The sequence below is a fragment of the Mixophyes fleayi genome, chromosome 2 (assembly GCF_038048845.1).
Source record: "Mixophyes fleayi isolate aMixFle1 chromosome 2, aMixFle1.hap1, whole genome shotgun sequence".
NCBI lineage: Eukaryota > Metazoa > Chordata > Amphibia > Anura > Limnodynastidae > Mixophyes > Mixophyes fleayi.
The window spans coordinates 168,931,567-168,943,621 of record NC_134403.1 but is presented as its reverse complement, the minus strand read 5'-3'; the positions used below and the strand labels follow the sequence as shown (position 1 = coordinate 168,943,621).

Sequence of the window (12,055 nt, the reverse complement as noted above, 5' to 3'; positions counted from 1 at the left end):
TGTTAGCAGCGAGGCACTATGACACCCTTAGGACAAGGACAACGACGAATGAATGGGAAAGCCCCCAACTCAATGACACCCAGTGTACTAATAAATGTTTGAGAACATGAGTGAGGGAGACATTGATGTGTTGCAGAGAAAGACATTACTGCACTTTGTATATGTAAGTTGATTTCTTTAGGTCGGCTACATATTTTAATCACATATGTATTAGTTGCATGTTTATATGTGTATTTTAGAAAATGTGTTTGCACCATATTTAATTGCATATTTTATTTAATGTGTTTGCTGCATATTGGATTAAAGGTGTTATATGTAATAAAAGCTAAAAATATACAGCTATGTATTAATTTTTGTACATTATTATGTAACCAGGCTGGCTTACACTAAGCAGCCAAGACCTGAGGTTGCTATGGAAATGCAGGGTGAAGCAGTGGTCAGCCATACCAGAGAGTCTGTGAGGAGAAGAGAGGCAGGAAGGCAAAAGCTGACAGGAAGAGGTGCTGGGAGTGTGAAGTGTGTCACAGCAACAGGAGAAGGAGTGAAGTGTATAGAGGAACACCCAAGCCACGCTAAGAGGTCCTGTAGCTGGGTCATTGCAGAAAATCCACTATCAAGTCACTTAAGCAGCCTGAGGGAGATTACACAGCAAAACGAGCTTGTGTGTGGATAGGGAGACTGCCGCTATTAGCGAATTGCGTGTGATCAGAGAATGACAGCTAGCAAGATCAGGCTTGCAGTTAGTCCATGACCCAACAATAGCTAAGACTCATCTTCAAAGGAGAGAGATAAATAACAAAAACACACCAAACACTGACATTATTAATGCTGCACATATATCAGACTATGGTATCTGTCACAGATATAATGAAAGTTGCCAACGTTTCAACAAGTGCACCAACGTTAATTAGTTAACCTTACAAACTATTTAATATTGGCAGGATTGTAATTATTGTTGATTTATTTTCGCACTGTGTGAGAGTTTGGGGCACCAGTGAATGTATGTGTGGTGGACATTTTGTCACTTAGTTATTACTTGTTGCCTTTGATTAATATCTTACCCTCTGTCCCATTTATCCTGTCTATAATGTCCCTATATTTAAATCCACCTCTCCCATTTATTTTCCCCAAAATAAACACCCAGCTGATTGTGTACAAAACAGTGTGTGGTACATTAAACATTTAGAGAATTCACTGTGTTGGATATAACACTGGAGGTCCACCTCTGAACATATTGTAATCCAAATTATGCGAGAGCGCGAGCGCGAGAGAGAGAGCGCGAGAGAGAGAGCGCGAGAGAGAGCGCGAGTCCTTACACAATGCCAAATGCAGACTACTAAAGGATTTTTTTTGTTCCCATGTATTGCAATATTGTTCTAAGCTTTTTTTGTCGTCCAATACTCCATCACATTTTACTTCTTTCTAAGTAGTAGTAGTAGAAACACAATGAGATGGAGCATTGCACTTCAAGCCCATGCTCTATTTTGTATTGCTTTGACATTTAAAAATAACACTTACAAAACACATTTATGTACACATATATTGAAAAATATGGGTGCATATCACTTTGTGCATCACAATTTTAGGTCCTTTTGTCCTTCATAACATTTGGTCAAGAACGTCATCAACTATTAGAACTAACGGGCAGGTTGAGCCATTCTTTAAATGGCACAACTTGCTATGACTTGTTATTGCCATTCTCTAAAAAAGTTACCAATGCTATTTTGGAGTCGGAGTTCCAGTTAGCATCAGCAAGGAGCTGGTCATGGTGCACATAAGTTCACCATTTTGCTTGCAAACCTTACATTGTTTTTCTTTTTACTTTAAAAATGTCAGTCAACTAAAAAAGTTAGATTCACACATCAGCTCTTTATATAGCGCCACTAAATCTGCAGCACTGTACAGAGAACTCACTCACAACAGTCCATGTCCCATAGACATGAGTACTAACAGATCTAATGTATGTATAATATACATATAGGACCTATGCTAAAGATCATGCTCAAGCATATTCAAATCTAAGTATACAGTATTTAAAATTAACATAATAAAATCTAGTCTTTTCCAGATCTATACCTAAAAGGGCAATGCAATTATATTTTGTTGGAAACAGGGTAGAGAAGATGGTATAAGTATACTACACCTGAATGAAAGCAGAACTTTCATTGTTCATGGATTTAGTCTTCTCCTTTCATAAACCAAATTACTCTACAATTTAGAGTAACACTAATAAGCAGTAAAGTGATCATCTTATTCTTGGATCTTTTTCTTCTTCAAAACAGAGGAATAGTGATAGTACATTATATATAATGATCACGAATGAGATGTCTAAAAACCATACGAGAACTTTTCCAAAACTGTTAAGGACTCATAAAACATAATATAATTACCCCATTATTAATGTATTAAAGTCATTTTCATATAACCACCATCATTAATAAAACCTTAATCAACCCTTCTAGCCATGGTCTGTTTCTGCTGCCTTGAGCACTCCACACCTAAGTACTGTTTCCTAGGTCTGTGAACACTCCATAAGAGTGCAGAAGTCTTCATGGCTATAGAGTATCAGAAAGAGGAAGAACCATCAGAAAAGTGACGCATTGCATGCAAAGATGGAACCTTTATTATAGGTTAAATAACATGTCGTGTTGTCTTATTTATCCTTTAAAGAAACAAATGTCAAATGAAAACCAAGCAATAACTTTAGTTATTTCAGTAAAAATGCCTCAACTAAATTAGAACAAACCACCTGAATTACAAAGACACAACAAACATTAATAGACTCTTCAGCAGCTTTTAAGTTGTCAACTCCTTCATAAGAGGACACATCTGTAGTATAATGTTACTCAGGGTCATGTAGAATAATCCTGCTAACAGCAGAACGCTGCTGGAGACATTGAGGACTTCAGGTGTGACAGTACATTAGTCCTTTCCAAATTACACAGAACTGCATATTATTACATCTTGATCAGTTGATCTTTAATGTAGTAATTTGCATGAAATGCTGTGGCAACTGTTCAGTAATAAAATCCAGACTACAAGAAACAAGAACTCTCTCTGGGGGTTGTAGTTTACGTGTAGAACAAAAAATGTATAGGCATGATTCAAGATTAACCCTTTACTAAATCTGCAGATCAGACCTCTCCAGTTTGAAGGACACACATAATACTATATAAGATTTACAATATGTATCGGTTCAATTATGTGTACTGTTGCCATATACTTAAGGGTTCTTCAGGTTATAAACTACAAATGTCATCAGGAGGCAGACGAGTTTGCCCTTCATACTTGTGAATCTGAGTTCAGTGATCTTGTTATTTAGATTCTAGGTCAATAATAATTATACAATTTAAATTACATTTGCCCATTTGGAATGTAAAGGAAAGAAGCAGTTATTGTGATTACATAATAGTTTGGAAATAGACTAATAGTTTTGAAGTAGAAAACATCATTGTTATATATTCCATATACAGTGTAAGCTTTAGCGACACAATGCCCTAACACTTCCTATGAAACTTGTTAGGTGTCATTGATCTGCTAATGTTGTTGCTTCTTTCTACAAAACTGATCCTGCATCTGTTGTGCTGACTAACACAGTAACACATGATCAAACATCATCTATTAATCATGTGATAGAACTGCAGGCTGGATCGGTGGTAGTCACTTTCCCGAACACTAAAATCCTGACAATTATTACAACAACTTAAAAAGGGTGATTAGTATGAATCAGGCATTGATTAAATATAGACATACCATAATTTAGATACACAGTATGTCCAACACTACTTCTAGCCACCAGGTACAAATTGCGAGTGGAGAAAAGGACAGCGACTGGTAATCTCGTCATTTCACAGCGAGATAGCCGATTTTAAAGGGGGCAATGTGCCAACCCGTCACAGTCTTTATACATTATACAGGAGGCTGGTCGTGGCATTGCAGCCTTAAAACCGGCTATCTTACTGTGACCGAATATACTGTGTATCTAAATTATGGTATGTCTATATGTATTTAATCAATGTCACATTTATATTAATCGCTCTTTTTAAGTCGTAATAATTATAGGGATTTTAGTGTTTGGAAATACGTACCCCACCCGGCTGGATAGGTTCTTTCTTTACAAGAACCTAACGGCTTAGATACTTTTGGACTTTACTATGGTGGTAGCACAGCTGAGAATGTGGTAATGTAATGAAACATATGTAAATGTCAAGTTGTATTGCACATTGGCAGCGAAAGTTAATATTGATTTCATAACAAAATATATACGCGAAAGAATTATATGTTGGAATTAACTAGCATTTTTTTAATGTTTGGAATCAAAACAGGTGAAACAATACACTGGGACAGAAGTTGAGATTATGGAATGCAGCTACCAAACATTGCAAAATGACAAAGAGCAGCATGATGCTTCAGGGCTTATTATATTTCAAGCCACTTCTATTTCATTCTGTGTCCAGCAATACCGTATCCATCTGCAATGAGCCCTTTACACAGACCAATGCAACATTATGGCTGATGAGCATTTACTATACATGTTCTACAAAACAGACATGACATGCAATAGACAGAATCACTGTCACTGATGTATACATTAAACAGCCAGCACATGCTGCAATTTACAGAAAACAAAAAGTTTTATTTTCCAATTACTGAACAGAAAAGTTGCCAGACCACACCACTACTCATTTTGCTTTGTTTGAATCTTTTTAAACAGAGCATATTGCCATGGTATTGCTAATAGTCGACTGAGCATGTGGAAGCTTAAAATAAACAGTGCAGACAGACTAATTGCAGACTGCAAAATTATGAATGGAAAGCCTGACCTCCAGCCAATGATGAATGACATGTACAACAGCACTGCTGGACTGGGAAATGGAGACAGCTGGGGCTCATTGAGAAAGATTTGTGAATTAAAGAATACTGTCAATTCAAAAACGTTTATGCCATTATAGATGGGTAATTCATGATTTCTTTTAACAATTACATCCAGATTAATATCTTTGTTCAAGTTTTGTCTGCTACCCAATTTTTCCTATTATTATTTTCCTTCTTGACCACATTTGCGGTACAGAAATTCTTGTGCATAGAGAAATTTCAAAAGAGCCACAGTTCCCTTAGCAGAAGGTGTCATCTTATTAGTAAAACAGTCTAATTGCAAAAGGACATTCATAATCGATTATCTACCAAAAAGGGGAACATTTGCAGATTGCTTGTGCACATTATAGACCAGACCTGCCAAGGTAACCCATAATGACCAAGAGAAGAGTGCCACTAGACTTGCAAGAAATGTATATATCCACCTAAACACTTAAAAACTGGACGGGTTAAGCAAAATGTTGCATCTAACAGCAGTCATGCAGATGCATGTCCTCAGGATACTAAAGATTTTATTTTCGCTTCCACCCCCAAAAAATGAAAGACAATATGTACATACTTTTATTATTGAGACAGCACTGTTTAGTCAGAGAAAGCAACACGTTTCATTAGTGTTCCCAATGGAAGTTCCTTTCCGCCTTGCTCTTAGGTCGCCTACCTGTATATTCACTTATTCCCTTAATACAGTGATCTCATTCACATACAGCAACATCTTCTGATCTGGGATAAGAGTTAAATAATAATTAATGTTACTATAAAGATGAGTTTTTTTTAAAAAAAAACCTCAGCTGCAGCCTTAGATCCTTGTAACTGAGAGATGTCATGTCTCAGGAAGCTGATTAATGTCAGTCAGTTTTGTATCATTCAGGATAGCACGAATTACTTCTAATGACTCAGTCTGCCGAATGCGTTCCAACTGTACCTAGGGGAAAAAGTAACATTGATTAAGTTCTAAGCACACACTGTGAAAAAACCCCTGCTAAAGTTAATCAAATCTGTGTTACTTGTTCTGGCAATGTAAAGAGGTGACAAGACAACATACAAAGTTAAGGCAAAGAAAACTCTTACTGGTCAAATTTGATTATACTGTGGTGGTGATCAATTTTTTCTTTAGTCAAGACTCCCCATGTCGAAATTTTGTTCTTCTATGAAACCTAGTACAATATATTGCTTACCAGACTCGAGGAATCCAAAACACAGATAGTGGGCCCCACTGGCTGCTATACTGACAGCAGAGGTAATAATGGGCACACTTAGGGGCATATTAAATTCTTTAGTTACCCTGCGGCGTTAAAACTAATACCGTTATTACGGTAATAGGAAGCTGCGAGCTGAAATCCAGCGAGAAAACTACCGTAATAACGGTATTTACGCGCACTACTACCTTAATAACAGTAATAGTGCGTGCGCCACAAGATTTTGGGCTATAACGCCAAGAATTGAATATGCCTCTTAGCGTCACCTTTGCAGTCACTGCTTGGCCACAGCAAGCTTATTCATTGCTATGAGAATTCCACCTCCTGAAGCCAACATTACTTCTTGGAGGCTGGAATCATTCATTACTTTGAGCACTTCAGAGAAGCACTTGTAGTGCTTTATTACTCCTGGGACATCATGATGGCACCTGACATGGAGAGACCACGAGCAAAGTAAGTATCATGGCTCAAACTATCAATGAGACATGGGATTAGCCAAGGGAATATCTGTGTGCAAAGTATGGTTGGAACATGGAGTTACTGGCAGGTTAAGAGGCCATTGGCTCAAACATTGTACTGGGGCCCAGTGACCTCTTGCTACACCACTACCTATGGTCATTAAACTTTGCATGTTCCCACAGTACTGGTCTAGATCTTTAATACGTGAATCTATTACTAAGAAAGCACATTCTACTTTCTAAACAACCAATCTGTTACCATGGAAACAGCCTTGCTTTAATTATACAGGCAGCACATTTACAGTACATTGCCCTACAGAATAAATTATACATTGACTAAAGCAATTGAAAAAGCAAATATGTTCGTATTGTTCAATAAGAAAATTGTAAGCTGCTGTAATATCTTTTTAACATTTCTAAAATCAAATCAGAAATGAAGAACTGTGTTTCTGTCCCCAAGTAAATGTATATAATACACCAGCATGTCTCAAATCAGAATGTCAGAAGGTTTTGCTGTGGCCACTGCACTTTTTAATGTGCCCACAACTAAACATGGAGCAAGTAATTACTACCTCTGAGTAGCAAACATCCTAGACAGTTTTTGCAGCTTCTTTAGCAAACTTTTGAAGTAATTAGTGTTCACCCAAGAAAAAAAAATACACCTAGAAATAAAGTGGTAGTGTAACACTCCCTACTACCAACTAGCAGAATCACAGGGGACACCACAGTCCATTGTGCCTGCTGAACATGTAATCCTCCTGCAGGCGAGCACAAGTGCTTCAATACCGCTTTCCTTGTCCAGACCATTGAATGGATGTGCAGCCATCAAATCAGTGCTCTTGGGGGGAAAAAAAGGTGTCTGAATTCAAATTTCTCAGGACTCCATCATAAGAAAGATTGTCCATTAATCAGATATTTACACCCCAGACCCTGCAGATCTGCTAATTTTCAGGAGGGGAGTGTTAACAGTGACACTTTACTTCTGGGTTAACCTTTTGGGGTCAGTAAACTTTAACTGCTGTTGGAGGTCACTGGAGGAAAGTCGATAGCAGTTCTAGTTGGCTCCCATCAATGCACCAGGCAGACAGCACACTGTGGCAGCACAGGGGTTTGTGCACTCTACACTAATCAAACTTGCTGTGCATTAAGCAAACTGATCAGATGGGGCTCTGTATTATAATCTGGACATATGAGACTGTATTACATGTACTCATTATTATACACTGGGCATATTGGGGCAATATTACACGTTAAACCCTTGGAGCAGCATAGAATAGAAAGGAAACATTTTTCATGAGAACCAATGTGTTAAAAAAAAGACAAAAAAACAAACACAAAAAAAACTACACAGACACATCATGTGCTGAACATGTTTTCATTTACCTGCAGGGTTTGAGATAACTTTACAAAGTCTCTCTGCACTTGCTCACTAACATCCAACTCTGTCTGTAGGCGTTGTGCCTTGTTCTTTTCTTCATACAGCATTTGCTCAAGACTGGTCTGAAAAAGGTCCATAATAAGTACTACAAATTGCATGGGAAATAATCTAAACTTTTTAAACACGAGCTATTTAAATTAAATGTCCGTTACTAACAAGAAACATTTGTTTCACAACCCAATTTATGTTTTCCTTTATGTACTGCCTATGGCCAGACAACCAGTAATGTAGTGTGAAATAGCATTTGATGAAACATCCACTTTGTACTTTGAATACGGCTTGGAATGTACTATACATAACAGAGGGGATGTTGTGTTAAATGCCAACAACCACTGTACATCATGAAAGGCGCTGTGAGCGAGGAGAGACCTCCATATAGAACCACATAGAAGAAGAAAGGAGGTGTAAATGCCGCTACTTTGGTCTTCGGTACCAACAGCCAATACATATAAAAATTAGGTATATAAAGCATATAAAATTTAAGAGTAGGAAAACAGCCTATTCATTACAGGGTTTGTACACCTGTTGCATTAATATACCAATCACCTTTATCATTGATCAGGTAAGTATAAAGAGGAGGGGGGACATTCATTGTGACCATCTAATTCTGTATTATGTATACACGAACAAATCTCTATGTATAAAATTTTAATATATTTAAATGTATTGTGGAATCCACATTCACTTTATTTATGAAAGTATTTCATCAGACTTAAATGCTTTAGTTGTGCATGTAAATATTATTCTAACTACTCTAATTCAAGGTACAAACGTTATTAAGCTACAGATGCCAATACAAAGTAGAACTGGACATTTACCTTGCTCGATGTCTCTTTCCTAAGCTGATCTTCTAAGGAGGTTTTGAGTTCTTGAATATCCTGAAGTTCTTTCGTTCTTTCTTGCAAGGTGAACTCCAACTGCATTGTAAAAACAACTGCCATTATATTGTCTGGACTGATTCCATCTCCAGGACCAGTGGTTTTAAATATCGTAAAGCACAACAAAAAGTGACTGTCCGCAATATGGAAATGTTAGACAATAATGAAGAAGGCAATTTTACTCTATTGTGCCTTAATGTTTAAGATGCTCACGAAACTAGGCAAAATATGTTGTGGGCATCACTAAATGGAACACTTTACTTGATAAACACCAATTCAATAAAATATAATTTACAAAATATCTTAATGAGGGAGCAAGTCCACTAATTAACAATAATATATAGTAAAATTTGTGAATTATATGCCTGAAATAGCTTGAGTGTTTACACTAGAATTCTTGGTTGATTCGTACACAAAGGCAGGGCCAGTGATGTCACAGCAACAGATTCCATTAGGACACTATCCTAATGATGAGGGAGGAGCCCCATCTGTCTGCTACAGTGGAATGTCAGATTAATGCTAATAATTTATGTGGTTTTACTGGTCCTATAATAATACCACAATATTTTCATTAAACATTTCATGATAGTTGCCCTTTTAGATCATCTCTGTTATATCGGACTATAAATGTTCCGATAAGCATTCTGGTTACTCATTAATTCATACCTGCTCTTTTTCTGCTTTTATCCTGTCCAGTTCAACTTTTAAACTTGATATTGATGCTATAAAAGAGAAAAAACAAACCAAACTAAATAGGCATACTGCTGGACAATGAGAATAATTTAAAACCAAACAATGCATCACGTGAAAGAATACAAAAATGTATCACACACAAAACAATCTTAATGAATGAATTATAATGATGGTCACACCCTGTAATTACTTATATGCACTCTTTAACATCACAGTTAAAGTAGACAAATCGCTCCTACCTTCTAAGATGTCTGTAATGTGATCAGGGATAGGAAAAAAGGAAAGAAAGGACATAAAAGATCAACAACAACAAAAAAAAAAAAAAAAAGAGGAAAATACAGTAAATGAAAAAAGGGTATGTGAATAGGTCTATAGTTTCTCAAAAGCATATTATAATTTCAGAATAAATGTTACATTAACAAAAAAACAAAACAGGAGGAAAAAAGGATTAATCCAAACTAACATTCAAAAAGGTGTTCATACAAAAAGCAACTTTTTATTTATTTTTGTTTATAAACATGCCTTTTGTAACAGTCAAACATATTAATATAAAATGTCTGCATATTAACATAAAACAGATGTTTTTAAACAGTTTTGAAAATAAATTAATTCCACTTAAGAGGAGGCCACTTGGCAGTAAGGGTGAAATGGACATATGTCCATCAAGTTCAACCTTTCATAAATGATAATTGTGTTGAACAAAACCACCAGTAGTGTCAGAGTTGTCAATTTAGCCTCCCGGGGCGCGAATCGTTCATGTATTGTGACAGTAGTTTCAACTATGGATGCTGCAAATTTATCTCCTGAAATTTCCCCTTCACTGTAATATGTCACAAAAACAGTTCAACACTAATGAATGCTGTACTTTTCGTGCTCGAAAACTACGTACCACCTCTGTGAGCCTTTTTGTTAAGTTCTGCAATAATCTACTACTAATGAAAGATGTAAAAATGCTGCTTTTTCATTTTACATAAAAACACATCTTAGTATTCAGTTCTATTGTGTGAACAACTCCTGGTTAATAGGAGCAGGGTTTTAGTAGAAGGCCTGAACTACTGCCTTATATTTACATAATCAGTATTTTCTTGTGTTTTTATAGCTAATATTTTTATATGATGATGGTTGTGTTTTATAGTTATTTACCACAGTTGGCATGCACTTCTGTATTTGTAAAATTGTGTACATTTCAGTAAATTTCAAATACATTTGCATAGAATAGAGTCTGTCCTGCATTTTATGGTACTTAAACTCATTGTCCTGCTGATCAATGTAGGAAAAAATAAATCCATTTGTAAAGATGATTGTTAGCACATATGTAGATATATTTACCTATCTCTTCTTTACAATTCTCTATTTCAATTTGAAGAGTTTCTTCTATGTTTTCTTTCTGACACTGTTCTGCTTGAATTTGCTCTTTTAAGAATAAGATTTCTGCCTTCAACTTTTCTTCTAGGTGGTCTGCTGACGTATGGACACTTATAATATCTTCTCGATATTTCAAAACCAATTCATGTAGTTCCTAAATGTAAAAGTTCAGTATAGCTTTTTAGTACATTTCCAAGGATCTGTTAATGTCAGCAGTGAACAAGTAATGTTTGCTTATTTAAAACACTATAAAAATGCTGAAGGTATTGAATGATAGAGATATAAAGAACATGTGTGTAGCATCTGTACATTTAGCATAAATGTAATTGTATAGCAGGAGAGGACCATATTTTTTTTTATAGATCCTCGTGACTCAGAAAGATGGTAAACCTGTATGGACACTGTAAAGAAAATTGAACTTAAATATTCAGGACCCTGTAGATCCTTATTCAAACATGCATATGATTTTCCTGACCTCAGCATTGTTGGATTCCTTGGACAGAACTACATCACCAGGATTTTTGGAGATGGGAAGCTTGTTACAGCAAGTAATATCACCTCCATCAAAATCTGGAAAGGGGCTTTCGCTTTAGGTGGTCTATGTGTTAGCAAGGTCATTTGAATGGAAAATCTCTAGCCCATTCAAGTTCACATCGAGCCCCAGGTGAGGGCCCTTGGAAAGGCATGTAGCTAGCAAAAGTAGTGCGCACAAAAAAATAAGCATGCAACTAGATGATTACATGAACCAGCTCTGTTTGTTAAGTTTGAGGGTGGTCAGCTGAAGCAACTGGGAGGCATATACTGTATGCAGGAGAAGAATGATTGTGGATAACATGGACAGGCCCAATGTAAAAGAAAAAAGTAAAAAAAAAAAAGTAAAAAAAAAAAAGTATGTTATATACACACTTATCTAGAAGGTTCTTGAACACAGAAATATTAAGATATATACTGTATATTGCCTATGGTGATCTGAGGCTTATGTGCTACTTCCTGGTCATAGAAGTCCAATCCATGAAGCTCCCAATGAACAGTTCTAAACAGCCTCTGCTTTACCTATGTGAATTTCTGTGAGTTAGCAAAATGCATAAACTACTGCAGGAGGTGTCACATGATCGATAACCATGGCTATTCTGGAGAGCAGTTGGGGAAGTA

General features: G+C 36.4%; 1 protein-coding gene across 2 annotated transcripts in view; it reads right to left on the bottom strand.

The window, feature by feature from the left end:
* Positions 1-2,600: 2,600 nt before the first annotated feature.
* The window catches only part of RABEP1 (rabaptin, RAB GTPase binding effector protein 1), a 51,599-nt gene continuing 42,144 nt past the window's right edge, over positions 2,601-12,055 (bottom strand). For both annotated transcript variants that reach the window (XM_075194957.1, XM_075194956.1), the window contains exons 14-18: positions 10,868-11,057; positions 9,512-9,567; positions 8,786-8,884; positions 7,913-8,029; positions 2,601-5,797 (exon numbers count right to left, since the gene is read on the bottom strand). In XM_075194957.1, coding sequence (XP_075051058.1) covers positions 5,696-5,797; positions 7,913-8,029; positions 8,786-8,884; positions 9,512-9,567; positions 10,868-11,057 — 564 coding nt within the window. In that variant the 3' untranslated portion in view covers positions 2,601-5,695. The remainder of the gene's footprint in view (positions 5,798-7,912; positions 8,030-8,785; positions 8,885-9,511; positions 9,568-10,867; positions 11,058-12,055) is intronic.